At 56.2% G+C, this 19,234-nt stretch overlaps 1 protein-coding gene across 3 annotated transcripts in view; it reads left to right on the top strand.

Moving 5' to 3' along the window:
- The window catches only part of PLCD3 (phospholipase C delta 3), a 49,560-nt gene that overhangs the window by 320 nt on the left and 30,006 nt on the right, over positions 1–19,234 (top strand). The window contains exon 1 of one of the 3 annotated variants that reach the window (XM_024217235.3): positions 3,966–4,049. The exons of 1 other annotated variant lie outside the window; for it this stretch is intronic. In XM_024217235.3, the coding sequence (XP_024073003.2) occupies positions 4,022–4,049 (28 nt within the window). In that variant the 5' untranslated portion in view covers positions 3,966–4,021. Of the gene's footprint in view, positions 1–3,965; positions 4,050–15,592; positions 15,679–19,234 lie in introns of those variants that run through there. One more of the 3 variants, XM_024217236.3, reaches the window with a different exon arrangement.

Here is a 19,234-nt window from a genome sequence, read left to right as displayed (position 1 = left end):
TGCAGATGAGTGGCTGCCCCCCACTTCCAACCCGCACTGAGGACCTGACTGTGGGGACCTGCCTGGGCTGTGGCCAGGGGCTCCCTTCCTCCGGGGCAAAAGACCTGCTGGAGTCTCCCATTGCCATCCATGGGTGCTGCTGATTCCCGCTCAATCCACTTGACGACAGGCCCCATGTCCAGCCCTGCCCCAGGTCTTGGGTACGTGGCCACTGGTTGTTGGGGATGCCCCAGGAACATGGGGGAGCAAAGAGGCTGCAGCAACTAAGGGGTTAATGCCCATTTTGTTGCAGTAAATTTTTTGTGCAATAAAATCCACAGTTGTTCGTGATCCAAAAGTCAAGTGTCCGGGGGACTGGCTGGCCCAGGGGTGGTGGTGCAATACGAGGCCTCTAGGTGGCTTTCACAACTAACCCAGCATAATAGTGACCACTGCTCAGTGGCCAGTACACAATGAGTTTGGTGGGTCTCAGTCCCGTTCCCGCGTCGCAGCTGGTCGTGAAGGAGCCCCATGCCGGCAGCCATGGCTGAGACGCCAAGGCCTGCGTGGGTCCTGCAGCCTCTGTGCTGGATTTCCAAGTGCTCACCAGCCCCACACGGTGCCTGGTTCTCACAGCTCAGCACCCACAGTGCCCCCAGCATGTAGGGCTCTTTGGAAATCTGGCGTCTCCCTGTTAGCCCTGAAGACATCACTCGAGGTGAGAGTGGCATTTGCCAGGGCGGGCAGGCTGGTCCACCTGGCCCTTCTCACCAGTGCTAAATTAATAACTAAACCCCAAAGCCTGAATGCGGCATTTCTGCTGGGGCGACTTCTTTTAAACTCCAGATTTGACTCTGGGAACAGGAGCTTGGAATGCAAGTGAGATGGCCAGAGACCCCGAGCCGGCGTGAATGTGGCCAGGAACTCGGACTGAACCATACAGCGCAAGCCTTGGAGCAAAGGGGCATGTCATAGATTCAGAGAGCTTAAGGCCAGAAGGGAGGATTAGATCACCCAGTCCGACCTCCTGTAGAGCACGGGCCAGAGAGTTTCCCCCAGTCACTCTTCCCGCACTGAGCCCAATGTTTGATTAAAACCTCTTCCAGGCAGGCCCCCAGTCTGCAGCTGATCTGTGATGGCATCATTTGTAGCACCACAAGGCTCCAATCGGGGGGCCTAGAGCGGCCATAGGGCCACGTGGTGTACACACGGAGCTGACTGTCCAGTATCATTCCACCCCATCCCCTGGGGATAGCAAGTGCTTTCGGGACGTGAACTGGTCCCGGTATCCGCAGCTCTTTGTTCCGGGGGGTCACTCTATAGCTTTACCTCTGGCCTTGAGGTTGGGTTTTGACTTTGCGATTGATGTGGCTGAGCTAGAAAGAGTGTGTGGGCTAGTGTTAGAGCAGAAGACACTCAGTCCTGGGCTCTGTTCCTGCACTGACACCTTGGGAAAGTTGCTTCCTCTCCCTGGGACTCCATTTCCTCATCTGAAAAGTGGGGATAGTGATTCTTTCCGGGGATTGTTTGCAGTGTGGGGAGATGTGTAAGCGCTAAGTAGTAGCACTTATTACGCCCAGCTCCTGGGTTCTGGTTACAACCAAGTGTGACCCTGGGCAAGTCACTAACCTCTCTGTGCCTCAGTTTACCCAGCTGTAAAATAATCAACAGTGCTATGGCTGCCTTAATCTGAGGATCTCAAAGCATTTCACAAGCGTGAGTGAGTTAAGCATCACAACCCCCTTGAGAGGCAGGAGAGTACTATTATTCCCATTTTTCAGGTGGGGAAAGTGAGGCACAGAGAGGGGAAATGACTTGCCTAAGGAGCCAGTGGCAGAGCCAGAACTAAAACCCACGTCTCCTGACTCCCAGTCCTGTGCATCAGCCACAAGACTCCTGTAGGTGAGGATAATACCGTACTTACGTGCCTCGAGGGCAGGGGCTTGTCTACATGGGGGCATTACGTTTCATTAACTTTAGCTAGTGCACACTCAAATAACCTGCATAAACACAACCCAGTTCTTCAGAGCGTACGCGCCGGCTCGATAATATGTACTCTGTAATCTGGTTTGCAAGTGTATTAAAGCTTCTTGAGATAGGTTCTCACACGCTAGCATTGCATTCACCATGGCAGTCGTGGTGAAACTGTAGCTGACTCAAGTGCAGCAGTGAAGGGGTTAAGGTGCTAGTTGCCATGGGGGAAATGTTAGGCAACATGACGCTTTCCTCCCGGGAAAAGCACAACCGCTGACCAAGGCCTGGCACTGCAGGGGTGTGTGTAAGCCAGGCAGGCAGGACCAGAGCACACAGGGAGTTAGACACCTCACTCCACCTTTTGGGCCCCACTGACATTCTCAAAACTGCCCCTCGGCTGCCAGCGAACCCCACAGGCACCCAAGTATCTGCTGGCCACACAGCTAATGAGCAGCCCGGGTTCTCAAGCCAGGCGTTCGCCACCGGGCCCGAGCCCGTCCGTGCTCTCGGGGCGCCTGACAAAGGACAACGGCGGGCGAGCAGGCTGGGAATTTGTGTGTGACCTGCTGGCCGGGTGGGACACCCAGATTCAAGTCGTGGCTCTGCCTGATCAGCAGCAGGGATGTGAACCCGGGTCTCCCGCAGCCCAGCGGAGAGCCCCAGCCACCAGGCTGGTCTGGGTGGGGCTGGCTCTCTCCTGTTGGAGCCTTTTCCCTTTGTTCCTGGGCCAGGGAGACTGACTCGGTCAGCTGGGGGTCAGGGCACTGCTCCAAGGACTAGCTAGTCAGTTACAGGCTTGTCTGTGCTGCAGCGACACAGCCGGGCTGACCTAGCAGGGACCTGCCACCTCCGGGTGAGTGCGTTGACCCCTGGGTGACGGGCTCACTTCCCAAGCCAGGCCTGGGCTAGCTCAGCTGCTGACCTGGCCCAGAAGAGGACTCACACTTCAGGCTCCCAAGTGGAGGGATTCCAGCCTGTCAGTCGAGGCCCCCAGACCTTCGGGGAGCTGGGCGCTGAGCCCTGCCCCTTTGCTCCGCATTTCACTCCTGCTTTGGAGACACCCTGCTCAGCGGGCTGGCTCCTGCGGATCCCGGACTCTCCCCATGCATCGAATGGGGAGCCTGGGCACCCAGCTCGGGGCTGGGGACTCCATGAGGCAGGGCACCTATGGTGGCTGTTCCAGTGCCCAGCGCTGCAGCGCCCAGGTACCTCGGTGGGTCTCAGGTGCCCTTTTCAATTTGATGAGACTCCTGGAAGCCTTCAGGCCCAGACACCTGTACGTTACACATCCCTGGGCTAGCTTCCTTTCTGGCTGAGTGCCTCTGAGGCCAGGCACCGACAGGGAGCGGAGATGGAGCAGGAAGGGGCCATTGCAACAGCGTCTGCTTTCTGGCCACTGGCTGGAGTCTGATGCGCTTTAACTGGTGTCAATCCGGGGTCACTGCACTTACTCCGAAGTCACTGCAATCTGACTCTGGATCTGCAGTTAAATGCCGTGAGCTGCCACCCTCTGATAGGCCAGGGCTAGTGTAAGCACGTGAGGCTGGCAGCCAAGCGCCCGTGGCGGCCAGGGCTCCGAGGGGCCGGGTGGGCAGAGGGCTGCGTGGCAGGCGGTAGGCCCAGCACAGCTGTGTGGGTGCGGCGGGGTCAGTAAGGGACCAGGCACTAGTGTCTGAGCTCCTCTCTTGCCATGAACTGCTGACCGGGCTGCTCCTGGACTCCGAGTCCCATTGCCTCTGCCTGCCTGCGGACGAGCTCATCAGAACAAGGCTCAGCAGATAGGGCTGCTGCAGGTCAGCACGTGGGGCCCGACCTGCCAACAGGCTGTCTGCAGCAGCACCCTGCCCTGCCCAGGGAGCCAGACCGAGCCAAACCTCCTCCCCCTTCCCAGGGAGGGCTCCCCGGCCTGCTGCATGGGCCAGGCTCGCTGGGACACGTCAGGGCGTCCCAGGGACTCAGTGGAACAGGATTTTGTCTGCAATCCTGGATACAGGGTTCCCCTTCTGCCCATCCCCCATTCCCCTTGGCACCTGGGCTATCGGTGCTAGCAAAGGAGCAGTGATACGGGATGGCCGGTGTGTCTGCGCCCCTGCAAGGTGAGTGCCTGCCTGAACGGGCTGGGTACCAGCTCTCCGTGGGGAGAGGGGCTGCTGGGGGCTTTGTGTCCCCTCCGAGCCAGCCGCAATCTGGATTGAGATCACTGCTGGACGTGCAGTCCTGTATCAGCATCACCCGAAGCAATGCCAGGAGTAGGGCTTGGGGTGGGGTGGGGGTCATCCTCTCAGGGGCTAAGCAGGGTCAGGCCAGTACTTGGGTGGGACGGCTGTGGTGCTGCAGGGTGTGGAGGGGCGAGTGCGTGGGTGGCATTGCCCTAGCTGGCACTATGCCCCCAATCTGTGCTGCACGGCTGGGAGAGCGCTTTGTCAAATGGGACATAGCACTGAGCTCACCCCAACTTACCCTATGGCTCCGTGTGCCAGTAGCCCCCGCAGGCCCGGCTGCTGCAGTGCGTGTACCCGATCACATCTCCTTCCAGCCAACTGCAAAGCCCATGCATTTTCACTCCTGATTCCCCCAGACGGGCGTCTCTAGGAACCTAATGTCCTAGCCAAATCCCGACCTGGGTAACTGCCTTCACCCTCTTTAAGTTCCCTCTGCAGTCTCAGCTGGGTATTACTTTCTATTTCTCCCATGCTGCTGCAAACTGTTATGCTGTGCCATTCAACATCTGCTGCTTTCCACCCCAGAGGTGGCTGCATTTTAGTGAAGTGAGAGTGCTTTGCGGTAAATTCTCTGGTATGTATTCAGGCGAGATGCTGATTTCAAAGGGGCTATGCTTCCTCCCAGTGGTCTCATTCAAAGTCTCCATGGCCCAAGTGCTGCCCTGGAACCAGTGCGTCTGGCTGGCATTCCCGTAGATACAGCTGGGTACCTAAGGGGTCATGGGATGTCCTTTCTTTTCAAAATGAAATAATCAGTGATCCTTGTGATCAACAACCTCAGATGGAGGCAGGTGGGTCAGGCCAGACCGTGGGTTACTGGTTCTCCAAAGCCAAGATGTGCTTCTAGCTCCTATCCCTGCCAGGGCTGAGAACTGGAGCAGGTTGGGAGATTTTCTAGGATACGTTTATTTGTCGGAAAATGAAACCAAACCTTTTTGCAGAAAGGAGAGAGTGAGCGAAAGCCAGAGCATGCCCCGTTGCAGCCGCTCGCCTGGTGGTCGGGCCCTCCCCTGCGCCGGGGGAGACCGAGGGCGAGTCCTTGCCCTGAACCAGGCAGAGCAGAGCGCTGAGGCGTGGCTACGCCGGGGTGGGCTCACTCTGCTTTCTGCAAGGTCTCGATTTCAGTCCAATGCAGAATGAAAACAAATGTTGGAACCACAACGGTTTTTGTGAGCTGGAATTCTTGTGCCTCGCCCAGCCCTCGGAGACCCTCTCACCGAAGTCTGTAGGAGGGGAGGGCGCTGGGAGGCTCTGCTGCATCCCTCTCACAGGATTAGACACCCCCCCCCCCCCCCCCCGCTGCATGTTTGTTCCCCAGAGAAGCCAAAGGCAGCCCTGGCTTGCACCCGGGGTGACCTCTGTGAGGCGTGTCTGGGAACAGCAACGGGGTGTGCGGCAGGCCAGCCTTCGGCTCAGGCCCCGGGAAGTCATTTGGCAAGAGAAATATTATTGTTCTGGGCAGGATGCAGTCAGCACCCAGCCGCGATTGTTTGGAAGGCTGAATGTTCTGCACATTAGCGCACAGGCCTCTCACATTGGGAATGCTTCGCCCTGGAGCCTGAACTTGTGTTAATGCGCTCACGTGTGTGTATGTGTGAGTCTGTCTGTGCATATAGACGTGCATCTATGAGTCTGTGTGTGTCCATGAGTCTGTGTATGTTAATATGCATGTGCATATATACGTGTGTGTGTGTGTCCGTACATGTGCGTCCATGAGTCTGTGTGTGTGTGTGTGTGTGTGTGTGTGTCCACGAGTCTGTGTTTGTGTGCATATATACATGTGTGTGTGTGTCCATCTGTGCATGTGTCCATGTGGTCCGTGCATGTGTGTGTCCATGTGTCTGTGTTTGTGGGTGTGCCTGTGCATATATACGTGTGTCCATCAGAGGTGCTGGACCTAGGGGTGCTGGGGGCTGCCGCACCCCCCAGCCTGATTTGGTTTCCATCATATGCAGGGTTTACAGTTTGGTTCAGTGGCTCTCAGCCCCCCACTGTGCACATTGTCCCAGCCCCCCGGTGTCCGGGTGTGGGGCGGTGTGTTGCTGTGCTTGCTGGGAGCTCTAACGTCTGTTGACAGCTGTGAGCAAGTCTTGGTGGGAGGGCTGAAGCAGGCACAGGGGATGCAGCCTGCCGTGTGCTGGAGGAGCGAGGGGCAGACGTGGAGGGCGCTTTGGGCTGAAGTCTGTGGTGAGTGCCCGGGGGCTGTGCCAGGGAAGGGTCCAGCCCAGCGCACAACCCCAGGCGTGGATGGACACACTGAGCGGAGCAGTGCCGCGGTGAGGGAGGAATTCCTCCCCTTGGGAGGGTCAGGGATGGCTGGGGAGGAATGTCACAGCTCCGGGGTTAATCGCAGTCTTTCCTAACCTGCCTAACCCGCCTGGCATGGAGCGCCTGGCAGGACGGGCTCTGCCCTGGCATACTAGGGAGTTTGCTTCTGTGCCTGTGTCCGCTAACGCAGTGGTTCTCACAGCCGATCCGCCGCTTGGTCATGGAAAGCCCCTGGCGGTCCGGACCGGTTTGTTTACCTGCCGCGTCCGCAGGTTCGGCCGATTGTGGCTCCCACTGGCCGCAGTTCGCCGCCCCAGGCCAATGGGGGCTGTGGGAAGTGGCGCGGACCCAGGGATGTGCTGGCCACCACTTCCTGCCGCCCCCATTGGCCTGGAGCGGCGAACCAAGGCCAGTGGGAGCCACAATCAGCCGAACCTGCGGACGCGGCAGGTAAACAAACCGGCCCGGCCCGCCAGGGGCTTTCCCTGAACAAGCGGCGGACCGGCTTTGAGAACCACTGTGCTAACGGATCTGGGCACTGGGCTCATTCAGCTCGAACAGTCGAAACAAGGGCAGCTCAAACCAATCCCCATGGCAGCATGGCACGGTCATTGCCCTGACAGGAACCCTCGACCAGCTCCAAGCACCCTTCCTCAGCCGCTCGACCACACCAGCCCTGTGGGGAGCTTGGCTCAGCGTCCCTGGGGGCAGCAGAGGGGCTGGGGAGCTGTGCACACGAGAGGGATGCACTAGCTGGAACACTTTGCCTCTCTGTAGCGCTTCTCGTCCGAGAGCCTCGTAGCGTTTTACACCCGTTCGGGCATTCAGCTCCCAGTCCCCAGGGGGATGCAGGGAACGTGACCCCTGCTTAGGGATGTGGGCAACAGCCAGGATCAGAACCACTCCTGGGCTAAGCAGCTGCTGCACCTACCAGGGTGCCAGGTCCGAGGGGGCTAAACACTCCCGTTGCTGAGCGCTGTGTAGCTGGTCTGCAGAGATGGGAGACGGGCACATGCTGCCATGGGGTGCCCGAGGAGGAATGAACACCAGTCAGGAAGGGGTTAATAGACATTCCCTCCAACAGGAGACATTGGCAAAGCACAGACCAGCCCCCAAATCCTTCCCAGCCAGCCTGTGGGGAGGAGAACTCCCCATGGCGTGACGGGCCCGGAGTGCCAGGCCAGCTTGGGCACATACCAACAATGCCGATCATGCCTGAGCCGAGCAGAGATCCTGCTGCCATTACCCCTCGGGGGCCCGGCCTCTCCAGAATGCCTAGGGCCAAAGATGTGCTGTAACACGGGGCTAAAAACAGCCTCTTACGTAACTCGCATCCGCCCAGGCAGGGGCCATGGGCACGTGCCCGTCACATCACACCTAAAGAGCTAATTGAAAGAGACACTCTACAGGATGCAGCAGGGTTCATTAAAGCCTAACGAGGCGTATATATGAGATGATCCTAATGACTGAGTTATTATAATAGAGCCGTCACTTCCCGTTATGTGGAGGAGAATGTGCAGCGTCGTGTTAACCCTGAGTCCAGGGGCTGCAGGCTTGGCTGGGGGCCGTTCTCAGGAGGGAATTTGAGGGGTGTGCGGCAGTTTGTACATGGGGGGCGGGAGGGGGGCAGGACAGACCCGTGCTGGGTCGGAGCAGGGTGATGCGAACACCCAAAGCTTTGGGCTTATGGCAAGGGCCAGTGGAGTCTAAGGAGCGCTGTGAAGATTTTTAGACACTGCAGGAAGTGACGCCCAGAGGTTCCAGATTGACAGGTCCCTACAGCCTTCTGATTGGCCCATGCTCAGTATTTAATCCTGGAGGGTGGCCCAGGCTGTTGGCTGATTGCCAGTCTTCCACCCAAGCCCGACTTCGAGCCTGAGTCCAACCTGGAGACTACCTCTGATCTCTGCCTCCGACCCCCACCTGACCCTGGCTCTTGGTGCTTGCTGACTGTCCTGCCTCCTGGCCGTCCCTGCCTTGTGGGTGCCAGCCCAGCTGGGACCGCTAGGCCTAACTGCCAAGGGACCGTCCCTTACGAGGGGCACTGTCACAACCAGGGCGAGGGTGGGCAGGCCAGTGCCTAGGTCAGGGCTTAGAGCTGGGGCTGGAGTCTCAGAGTGGTAGGTCAGGATCCCAGGACCAATGCCAGGGGGCAGGAATGGAGCCGGGGCTCAGGGGGCAAAGCCAGTGTCCGTGTCTAGAGTGAGAGTTCACGTGCTGAAGTCCAAGCCAGCTGAAGATGCAGGTCCCTCACTGCGGCTGGCTGAGGGCGAGTCCTCGCTGCACAGACACTCCTGGGCTTAACTCGGGCGCCAGGAGCAAGCGGGGCCCGGGGAAGCTGTCAGGCCAGCCTTTGGAAGTGCTCCAGCCTGTGGAGTGCCTCTCCATGGGTCGAGGTAGCAATGCAGGCAGCCCGACCATGGCTGCCAGGTGGTGGCACAGAGCCGGGGTCGAGTCCAACCCCGCAGAGCCTCCTAGGCACTGCCTGCTGAGATGGCTCTGGGGCAGGCTCGCGAGGGGCCCTTGCGCAAGCCACCAAGTCCTGCCCTCTCGTAAGCAGCTGCTGGCTTTTGGTGCCTCCGGTTTGAGCTGCCCAGCATGAGACCCAGAGGGATGGATCCCCCAGAGCGCTCAGCATGGGCCCCTGTGGGAACTGACCCTGACTGTGGGGGCCGAGTCCTTTCTGCCTGGTGGTGCCGGTGCTGCACAGACACCGAGTGAGAGCCAGGCTGAGGCCCGGACAGTCTGAATAGACAAGACAGGCAGAAGGCAACAGGCCACGAGACTCTCCCAGGGGATTCCTGTGATTTATAATTGTTTTTACTTTCCATGGTAGGACATTTTAAAGAAAGAAATCCACGTTTGCCTGCAGGTGTGGTACACCATGACCCTCTGAGCCAGTTCGGTATCGCAGGCACCTCTCTGGCCCCATCACTGCACTATCCTAGCACGTCACGGTTTTTAATGTCTTCCCCACAGCCCCGGGGGGCAGCACAGTGCTCTTATCCCTGTTGTGCAGGAGGGAAACTGAGGAACGGGGAGGTGAGGAGACTTGCCCAAGGTCACACAGGAAGCCCGTGGCAGAGTGGGGAATTGAAGTCTGGTTTCCAGCATCCCCCCGAGTGCCATAACCACTTGGCCATGCTTCTGCTGTGCAGCTGAGCCTTGCTATCTGTATACTGATCTGGCACTCATCAGCAGAGTGTCTGAGCCTCACGACTATTTGTGGGGTTAGCCTCACAACCCCTCTATGAGCTAGGGAAATCTTATCCCCATTGTACAGAAGAGGAACTAAGGCACAGGGTAGATTAAGTGACTCAGCCAGGGTGATACAGCACGTCAGTGACTGAGCCAGGTTTCCCGAGGCCCAGGACCATCCATTTTACATGAAAAGCAGTAACGGACCATAAACAAAATGGAAATTGACATTGTGGATTTCCATTGTCTCAGATCAGGGGAGTGCAGGGCGGCAGGGGAGGGGCAAACACACCTCTAAACCAGCAGAAAGTTAACTAGATCTTTTAAAAAAAGATTAATCTCTGATGTTAGGAACAGAGGCAAAGAAAGTGACTGTGGTGTCCTTACACTGAGTGTCCCTTTAAAATGTTGCGGGAATCTAGTTTCACAGAGAACAGAAAATGCAAGAATGAAGGGTCAATAACCGACTTCGTTTTTGGAGAACAGCTGGAAAAGTCTTTGTGCGGCTGAGCCCAGGGTGTGCTTGCGCTGCGCCTGCCAGCAAGCAGGAGAGTTGTGTGTCTAGAGGGGCCCACTGTGACCAAGGCCCCAGGCTCCCGAGCAAAGACCTGAACTGGCTTTGTGCATTTCACAGTCTTAACCCTGGTGTTACCTTCCGATGCCCTGTGACCTCACGTAACCTCTGCAGAGGTTTCTCTGCTCCCATCTGCCTGGCTTCGTTCCCTTTCCCCACCTGGAATATAGAACAATTTATGACCAGGGACAGACCAGCCAACACAATTTTTCTGCCTAATCTAAACTGCCATTCTCAGCAAGAGAAACAGTTTGGACAGCAGGCCCAGTGACTCACCTCCATTTCCTGCATTACTCAGAGGCTCCCAGCGATGCCTCCAACTCACACGAGGCCCGGGCCCAGGGAAGAGAAGGAAAGACTGACCCGATGGGCTGGTTGTGGACAATTCCATTTGAGATCTTTTTCCTGGGCAGCTCCTCGTGGCAGAGAGCTTGAAAACGAGGAGTGAGTTTATGGCTTGGGTTGTGATGTGAGATCAGTAGCCACCCGCCTCCCTGCCTGAGCCACCCTGGCCTGACACCGTATGGTTACTGCAGTAACGCCCAGCATGGCCTCGCCAGGCAGCACCCATGCACATCCAGAAAGATGGGCCCTGCTCCACTGACAACACAGACAGAGTGGGGGAGAGGGCGAAGTGTCATGACAGAGGTCACACGGCAGGTCAGTGGCAAGGCTGGGAATGGAGCCCAGGTGTCCCAACTTGCAGGCCAGCGGGCTGGCTGCTGGATCGTTTTGTGGCTGTGTGAGGCCTTTGAATAAGGAATCGCTAGCTGAGAATTCTCTGCTTGGCCCTGCCAGGGCAGCACCTCACCTACAAGGTGCCAGGCCAAGGGGAATGCGCTGCCACCTCTGAGGTACAAAACCCAGGACCTCTGGGATGATCTGGAGCCCATAAAACTGACAGGTGGCAGCACGCACGGAGCACCCTTCTGGGTTTCCTGGGACAGCTCCCTCAAAAAAGGGACGAGTCTGGGAGAACTCGGAGGGGAACCTGGCCTGTGTGTGAGCTAGTGGGTGACTGTGAGTCTGCGTGTGGTGTAAAACGGGAGGGAGGGATGATGTTAAAAGGAGTCACAGAGTTGAGCAATTTCCCTCTGCTGTGATACTTGTGCAGCTTTCTTACAGCATCTTAAATCCCTTGTTTACAACTCCCCTGATGATTAATGGTCATTTCACACCCTCCTTTGTTGTCACTGGGGAACTGACAGTGGAGAGTAGCAGCCGTGTTAGTCTGTATCCGCAAAAAGAACTCCTGTTCTTTTTGACAGTGGAGGACTCTCAAAGTACCACAGATTTCTGTAACAACCATACGGCACAATCTCATAACTTCATACACACTAAGGATATACATATTTGGACAGAACAATGGGTTTCAACAGATCATGACCTTCCCTAGGATAGCTTACAGGGCATGCTGTGTATGAAATATATCGTAATTATATGACAGGGGTGACTATGGGGGTTCCAGGGTGCTGCTTTGAGGTACAGAGTGCTATGGGGAAACTGAGGCACAGAGCAGAGAAATGATTTGCCCAAGTCAAGCTGATGGCAGTCAAAATTAACACTCAGGAGTGCCAGCTCCCAGTCCAGTATCGGGGGGTAGCCATGTTAGTCTTTATCTACAAAAACAACAAGGAGTCTGGTGGCACCTTAAAGACTAACAGATTTATTTGGGCATAAGCTTTCGTGGGTAAAAACCTCACTTCTTCGGATGCATAGAGTGAAAGTTACAGATGCAGGCATTATATACTGACACATGGAGAGCAGGGAGTTACTTTGCAAGTGGAGAACCAGTGTTGACAGGGCCAATTCAATCAGGGTGGATGTAGGCCACTCCCAATAATAGATGAGGAGGTGTCAATTCCAGGAGAGGAAAAGCTGCTTCTGTAATGAGCCAGCCACTCCCAGTCCCTATTCAAGCCCAGATTAATGGTGTTAAATTTGCAAATGAATTTGAGTTCTGCTGTTTCTCTTTGAAGTCTGTTTCTGAAGTTTTTTTGTTCAATGATAGTGACTTTTAAATCTGTAATAGAATGACCAGGGAGATTGAAGTGTTCACTTACTGGCTTATGTATGTTACCATTCCTGATGTCCGATTTGTGTCCATTTATTCTTTTGCGGAGGGACTGTCCGGTTTGGCCAATGTATATGGCAGAGGGAGCATTGCTGGCACATGATGGCATATATAACATTAGTGGATGTGCAGGTGAATGAGCCCTTGATGGTGTGGCTGATGTGGTTGGGTCCTCTGATGGTGTTGCCAGAGTAGATATGGGGACAGAGTAGGCAACGAGGTTTGCTACAGGGATTGGTTCCTTGGTTGGTGTTTCTGTGGTGTGGTGTGTAGTTAGTTGCTGGTGAGTATTTGCTTCAGGTTGGGGGGTTGTCTGTAAGCGAGGACTGGCCTGCCTCCTAAGGACTGTGAGAGTGAAGGATCATTTTCCAGGATAGGTTGTAGATCGTGGATAATGCGCTGGAGAGGTTTTAGCTGGGGGCTATATGTGATGGCCAGTGGTGTTCTGTTATTGTCCTTGTTGGGCCTGTCCTGTAGTAGGTGATTTCTGGGTACCCATCTTGCTCTGTCAATCTGTTTCCTCACTTCCCCAGGTGGGTATTGTAGTTTTACGAATGCTTGATAAAGATCTTGTAGGTGTTTGTCTCTGTCTGAGGGGTTGGAGCAAATTCGGTTGTATCTTAGGGCTTGGCTGTAGACAATGGATCGTGTGATGTGTCTTGGATGGAAGCTGGAGGCATGTAGGTACGTATAGCGGTCAGTAGGTTTCCAGTATAGGGTGGTGTTTATGTGACCATCGCTTATTTGCACTGTAGTGTCCAGGAAGTGGACCTCTTGTGTGAACTGGTCCAGGCTGAGGTTGATGGTGGGATGGAAATTGTTGAAGTCCAGGTGGAATTCTTCAAGGGCCTCCTTTCCGTGGGTCCATATGATGAAGCTGTCATCAATGTAGCGCAAGTAGAGGAGGGACGCTAGGGTATGAGAGCTGAGGAAGCGTTGTTCTAAGTCAGCCATAAAAATGTTGGCATACTGTGGGGCCATGCGGGTACCCATAGCAGTGCCACTGACTTGAAGGTATAAGTTGTCCCCAAATCTGAAGTGGTTGTGGGTGAGGACAAAGTCACAAAGCTCAGCCACCAGGCATGCTGTGGCCTCATCAGGGATACTGTTCCTGACAGCTTGTAGTCCATCCTCGTGTGGAATATTGGTGTAAAGTGCTTCTACATCCATGGTGGCCAGTCCCATAGTCTACCCACAGCCTCTTCACTGGGCTGGTGTTAGATACTTGCTTTGCACAGTATTACAGTTCAGTCCAGGAGTGAAAGGGTTAACGGTCACACACTGGGCTGCTAAGGGGAGTCCTTGTCAGCTGCTTTCTGATTGGCTGGAAGGGCTTGGGCACAGCCTGTGCTCCACATTAAGAGCCAGGATTACACAGGGGTGAGGAACTGCCTGGTGGGGGTTGCAAAAGTTAGTCACCGAACTCGCCTTTAAACCCCCTGTAGGCGCCTCCGTGCGTCTGGGGTGCTCAGTGTTTTGCTGCCCTGGCCCTTGCTGTCTGAAGCCGGCGAGTCCGTCTCTCTCTGTCCTAGGGTTCGATGCTCCCATGCAGCTCCACCAGCACCGTGTCAGGCCTGTTACGCGGGGTGCGTCTGTACCTGGCACGCTGCACCGTTACAGCGCTGCCAAGCTCCCCGGCTGCACAACGCCTGTTACCAGGCGGCCCGCACCGCTAGCCCCTGTGGGGCTCTCCAGTGCGCCCCTCTGGGTCTCAGGACCCTGGCCACCGCCTATGTCTGGGACGGATCCCGTGCTCCTCCTGCTCTCAGGCCAGGTGCTGGCCGCAGCCCCTGTGTGTGATCACCTCAGCGGGTCCGACCCTGCAGCTCCGTTTCCTCCAGGGGAGTGAGGGTGGGAATCAGCAACCAAGCGGCCTGCTCACAGCAAAGTATCTCTTATTTCAGAGAAAACGCCTTAAAAACACTAACCCAGGCTGTGCGCCTGCCTGCTTCCCCTGACACTTACCATTGGCTGGTTCTGGGAAGGCCAGTTCCTTTAGACTCCTCCACAGACCCTGTCTCTCTTTCTCTGTCCTAGGGTGACCAGACAGCAAGTGTGAAAAATCGGGACGGGGCTGGGGGGTAATAGGAGCCTATATAAGAAAAAGACCCAAAAATTTGGACTGTCCCTATAAAATTGGGACATCTGGTCACCCTACTCAGTCCTCCTGTCTCAAGTGTCCCCAGGTTTGCAGGACGTGTTTGCAGACTCAGCATTGCAAAACAAGATTGCAGAGACAAGATACAGGGTCACTGAAGCTAACAGCTGCTCCATTGTGTTTCAGGGTATACCCATATGTCCTTATCTGGGGAGCCGTTTCTAGCGAGCTGGGACACAGCAGTATTCTCACATAGCAGCTCTGGCAGGGTTCAGAACAGCAGCTCCACTTCTGTCACCACCTGAATCCTGGGGAGCCTGGAGCCAGAGCGGCTGGAGAAATGGGCTGGCTTCCAATCCCTGTGGCCTGCTGGACCCATCACTAAACTCCTCCAAAATGCTCTGTATCTAAACCCTGCCCCGCCCAGGGAAATGCTGAGTTTTATTGCAGAGGAAGGAGAGCAGGGCTTGGGGATGGGGCAGTGGAGTCACCAGCCATTGAGCCCTGCATGTAGCAAGAGTGGGGGAGCAGCAGCGGCAGCCACAGAGGGGCGTGGAGCCTTTTCCATTACTCAGGCTGGAGGTAGGAAGCTCCTGGGCTGGAATCAGGTGCAGGCACTTGCGGTAGATGTTGCCATCCTTCACTGGGCACGGGCGCTGGAGCGCCCTGGCCGTGGCAGTGCTGACTTGCGTTGCTATTTCTCCCTCCCTGAATTTTTTTGCATCTGTTCCCAAGGGGATAAAACTGCCCTTGAGAATACTGAGCAGGGCTGAGCCAGAGCTGCCAGGAACAATCTGGATCAGAGGGGGGCCCTTACGTAAGCCCCCCCCCCCCGCCATGCTGGCCCAGTAAAATCCCCTTGAAGGCAAAGAGCAAACGGGCTGCTGGCGGGGCGGGGGAGGACGCTGGCGGGGCCGGGGAGGACGCAGAGCTGGAAGCTGGGAAGGAAGGAGGGAGCTGGAGGAATGTGCAGGATCAACACAGGGGCCAGTGTTTAGACAGGAGGTGCTGAGTGTTTTTAGCCAGTGAGAGTGCCGGTGTCAGGGGAGGAGAGGACAGCGAAAGCAGGGAGGTCAGAGCCCATGTGTCCAGAGGCACAAGCCTGGCCAGCCCCCTGCACCCTCTCGGGCTGGGGCCAGCTTGGGCAGTGCCCTGGGAGAGCCAGCGGCCAAACCCTGCTGCTCTTGGTTTGCCAGGCAGCACGGGCAGGACAGAGCCCGCTCTGTGCGTGAGCGCCAACTGCCCAGCGCGGGAGGAGCACGGGGGGGATGGCCTGGACGTGCCATGGGTGGTGAGTCTGTGCCAGAGGCAGGGACAGGGATAGCCAGGGGGGCTCTCACAGCACTGGAGTGTCTGAGTGCTGGGCGGGAGCTGGCCTCCTAAATTAACCCTTCAAAGACTGTAGGCCTCAGAATAACCCTTTGCCCTTGGCTAGCCCCTTTCCACGGAGGGGTTCAGGCACTGCAGGCAGGCGAGTCACACGGGAGTTAAGGCTCAGGCGTGGCCGGGAGCTGGAGATTGTTCCTGGTTTGCAGCTGGGCGAAGAGTAAAGTGATCTGCCCCGTGTCACTGGGTGCGAGGGGCTGCGGCGCTGCCTGGGCCCTGTGGGCATGGCTGGGATGGCGTTTGCAGCCTCTTGCAGTTCTAGACCCGGGCTTGCACATTAGTGCCGAATGTGGCAGCCCCTGTCTGTGCTAGTGCCACAAGCCACGCCCACTCGCAGGGGAAGGAGCTGGCATGAAAGTTCTTTCATAAGTGTCCATGAGGTCTGGAGCTTTCCGCATTTGCAGCGAAGGGGAGGGAGCGACGTAGTGAAGCACAGGCCTGAATATCACTCAGGACCCTGGGTTCTATTCCTGGCTCTGCTCCTGCCTCTCTGTGGGACCTTGTGCAAGTCACTGCACCACTCTTTGCCTCAGTTTCCCCATCGAGGAACTGGGGATAATAGTGACCTGCCTCCCAGTTAACTTGTGTTTATAAAGTGCTTTGGAGTCCCTGTGACAGAGCTATCTCAGTGCCGAGTATGGGGGTCAGGCTGGGCCTGGCTGGGAAGCAAAGCTGGGAATTACGCCTGGCCGGTGAATTTCCAACCTGATTCTTGCAATGGTTTAAATCCTTGTCAAGCTCCTTAGCGTGCTCTGAAAGCACGGGGTGGAGCCCTGGGCAGGCTGCTTCTGTGCACGGCTCTGCAGAGTGCAACCGAGGAGGAGGGCCTGAAGGTAACACGGGAGAGCGACGCAAACAGGAGCTGGCTCAGGAGGCACCGCCTGGGGCTGCGCTGTTGGCCAGATGCAAATCAATGTGGAACACACAATCCTGGCCGGGGACAGAAGGCAGGCTCAGTGCTCTAGTCAGCCGGAGGCAAGGAGAGCTCAAACCTCCAGGGCTGAATCTAGGAACTGCGATCGCGGAGTAAACGCCAAAAGGTGCTTTCCCTGCTCTGGAAATAGAGAGCGGAGGGATTTTCATGGGCTGGGAGGGGAGCAGGGACTGCCCCCCAAAGCCACTGTAAGAGACCAAGGATAGAAAATGGGGGTGTGGGGCATGCGGTGGAGCTCACAGAGCCTGACCCAGTTTCCACTGAAATCAACAGGAGACTTTCCCCTGGCTTCCAGGGGAGCTGAATCAGGCCCTTATGCTCCTGACCTCTGTTCTGCCACCACTGGATGGCACCGGGGGTCTTCAAGCTGCCTCCAGCGGATGTGTCCAGGGGGCTGCTTGAAGCAGGACTCTACGGGGTCAGGAACGGAAGGCGTTTGCACTGCTTCTTCCCTGTTTCTTCTCTGTTCCTGCCTTCAGTCAGCCCAAGCATTTGCCGAGGCCGGCAATCTGGACTCTGACACCTTTCCCCACTGGGAGCCTGAGCCCTTCGAGTGAATGGAAGTGTTTCCACTGGAGTGGGAGCAGGGTCAGAGTGAGTCAGTCTCACTCTTGCTTTCATTCTGGTGTCCAGCAGCGTGGGCCTTGCGGAGTGCGCTGGGCGATGCAGGGAGTCCCGGGGGCGGGGCTGGGGGTAGCCGTGTGCCTGGGCCTTTCTGAGCAGTGCACTCCTTCAGCAAAAGGCTTCGGAACCTTGGCACGGGAAAAGTGACTCTGTAATCTGGGCCCGAGGGGAGATTTCTTCATGTTTCCATTCCATGAGGGAGAAATCACGTACAAGAGGCGATGGAAAGTGAGTTTACACCCCATTTCTGGCTATTTCCCTGAGAAGCCAGTGGATGGATTTTCCATGGCCCTTGAATTTCCACGTCGTTTGAGGAGTTTAAGAGACACTGGGCCTGGTACTCCTCTCCCTTCCCCCCGTTTTACCCCCGGGTAACTCCATTGGCTCAGTGCCGCGACTCCCCCTCTAGGCCTGCGTCAAAGGAGAATCAAACCCACCGGCCAGAGAAAAATCATCTGTTCCAAAGCACTTCCTGGCCCTGTGCTGCTTGCAGCACCAGGCGACTGCAGATGGGAGGAACTGCAGAACCTGGCTTACTTCTCACCATGAATGTGGCTTGTTCATGTCTTGCCTTTCACCCAGCATAGACAGGGAAACTAGGCTGGCCAGGCTGGCAGTGTTTCTAGTCAGTTTCACTTCCTTCTTCCCCTGCTGGCAAAGAGCTGGGTCGCGTTCCACGGGGAAGGTTTAAGACTGGGAATCTCATAGGAGCCTGAGGGAGTTTGGTGCCCAAATTCCAGTGAAATTCTCTGCCCAACTTGGATACTTTGCCGACCCCAGACAAAACTCTCCCTCCCCCCAAATAAAATCTTGTAACCCTTTAAAAATGTATCCGAGAATGAAATGTGGGGCTGAAAACTAGCACCTCTCTAGCTCCATGCCTGTGTGCTTGGAACATTTAGTAGGTCAGAATAAATCCCTGGCTGAGTTTAGGTCCTAAAACAGGCCATTGCCTGGTGATGAGTTTCAGATCAGATTATAGCTGGATGCTTTTGCATCCCCTGCTGCTCTGGGGGGCTTCGACACAGCCTGTAATTTGATTTACTTGTTCTGATTACGTGTCATTTACTGTACAACACCCTCCTTCGGAAAATCCGCTCAGAGCCAGCCGTTGTCTCGCCTGCTGTGTGCGTGGTAGACAAGAGCAGCCTGGCGCATCAGATACACTCACCTCGGAGTCTTTGGCCTCAATGTCAGTATCGCACAGAGGCTAAGGCCCTTCCCTTTTCCACTGGGCGGGACCTAGGCCTTGTATTGGGATGGAGGATGTTCTGCAAGTCCATAGCAATGACATGTGCTCCACAGTGACAGCGCGTTGAACGTCACTGGCATCCTGCAGCGGTGGGTGTCCAAGTGCTTCTCAAACAGCCTTGCCGCCCCCTAGGGAAGCCACGGTCATCTGCCCATAGCATGGATGTCCTGGGGGTAACTGAAAAGCGCTGGGTGAAAATCTGGCCCTCAACTGTGGGTGCGGAGCCCTGGGAGACCTGCCCGAGCGCCCTCGGTGACAGACACAGGAATAGAACCCAGGCGTCCTAGCCCCACTCCCCGAGCCTGCTAACGTACCATGCTGCTTCCGTAGTTCTATGTTATTAGCTCCCATTCGAACCTTCCCTGAGATAGTGCGGAGAACATGTGACCCTTTTATGGAGACCCCTCCCAGGCAGATTGCAGGTTGGCATTGGACTGTCAAGGAGAGGGAAAGGTTCAAGGCAAACTCTGCTCAGAAGTGCGCATCCCTCGCTGTGGTTTGCGGGAGGCTGATGGTTTGTTGGCTCTAGATGAGCAGTGGCTGCTCTCCAAGGAGTGGATTGGTCGTCAGGCAGGATAGTTACAGCCGAAGCCCAGCCCGCACTGTATTTACAGCTGTCAGTTCACGCCGTGCTTTGCTTGCAAAATTGAT

Source organism: Terrapene carolina, unplaced genomic scaffold, assembly GCF_002925995.2.
Source record: "Terrapene carolina triunguis isolate 2854851 unplaced genomic scaffold, T_m_triunguis-2.0 Scaffold495, whole genome shotgun sequence".
In the NCBI taxonomy this organism is placed as follows: domain Eukaryota; kingdom Metazoa; phylum Chordata; order Testudines; family Emydidae; genus Terrapene; species Terrapene triunguis.
This window is presented reverse-complemented; position numbering and strand designations above follow the sequence as displayed.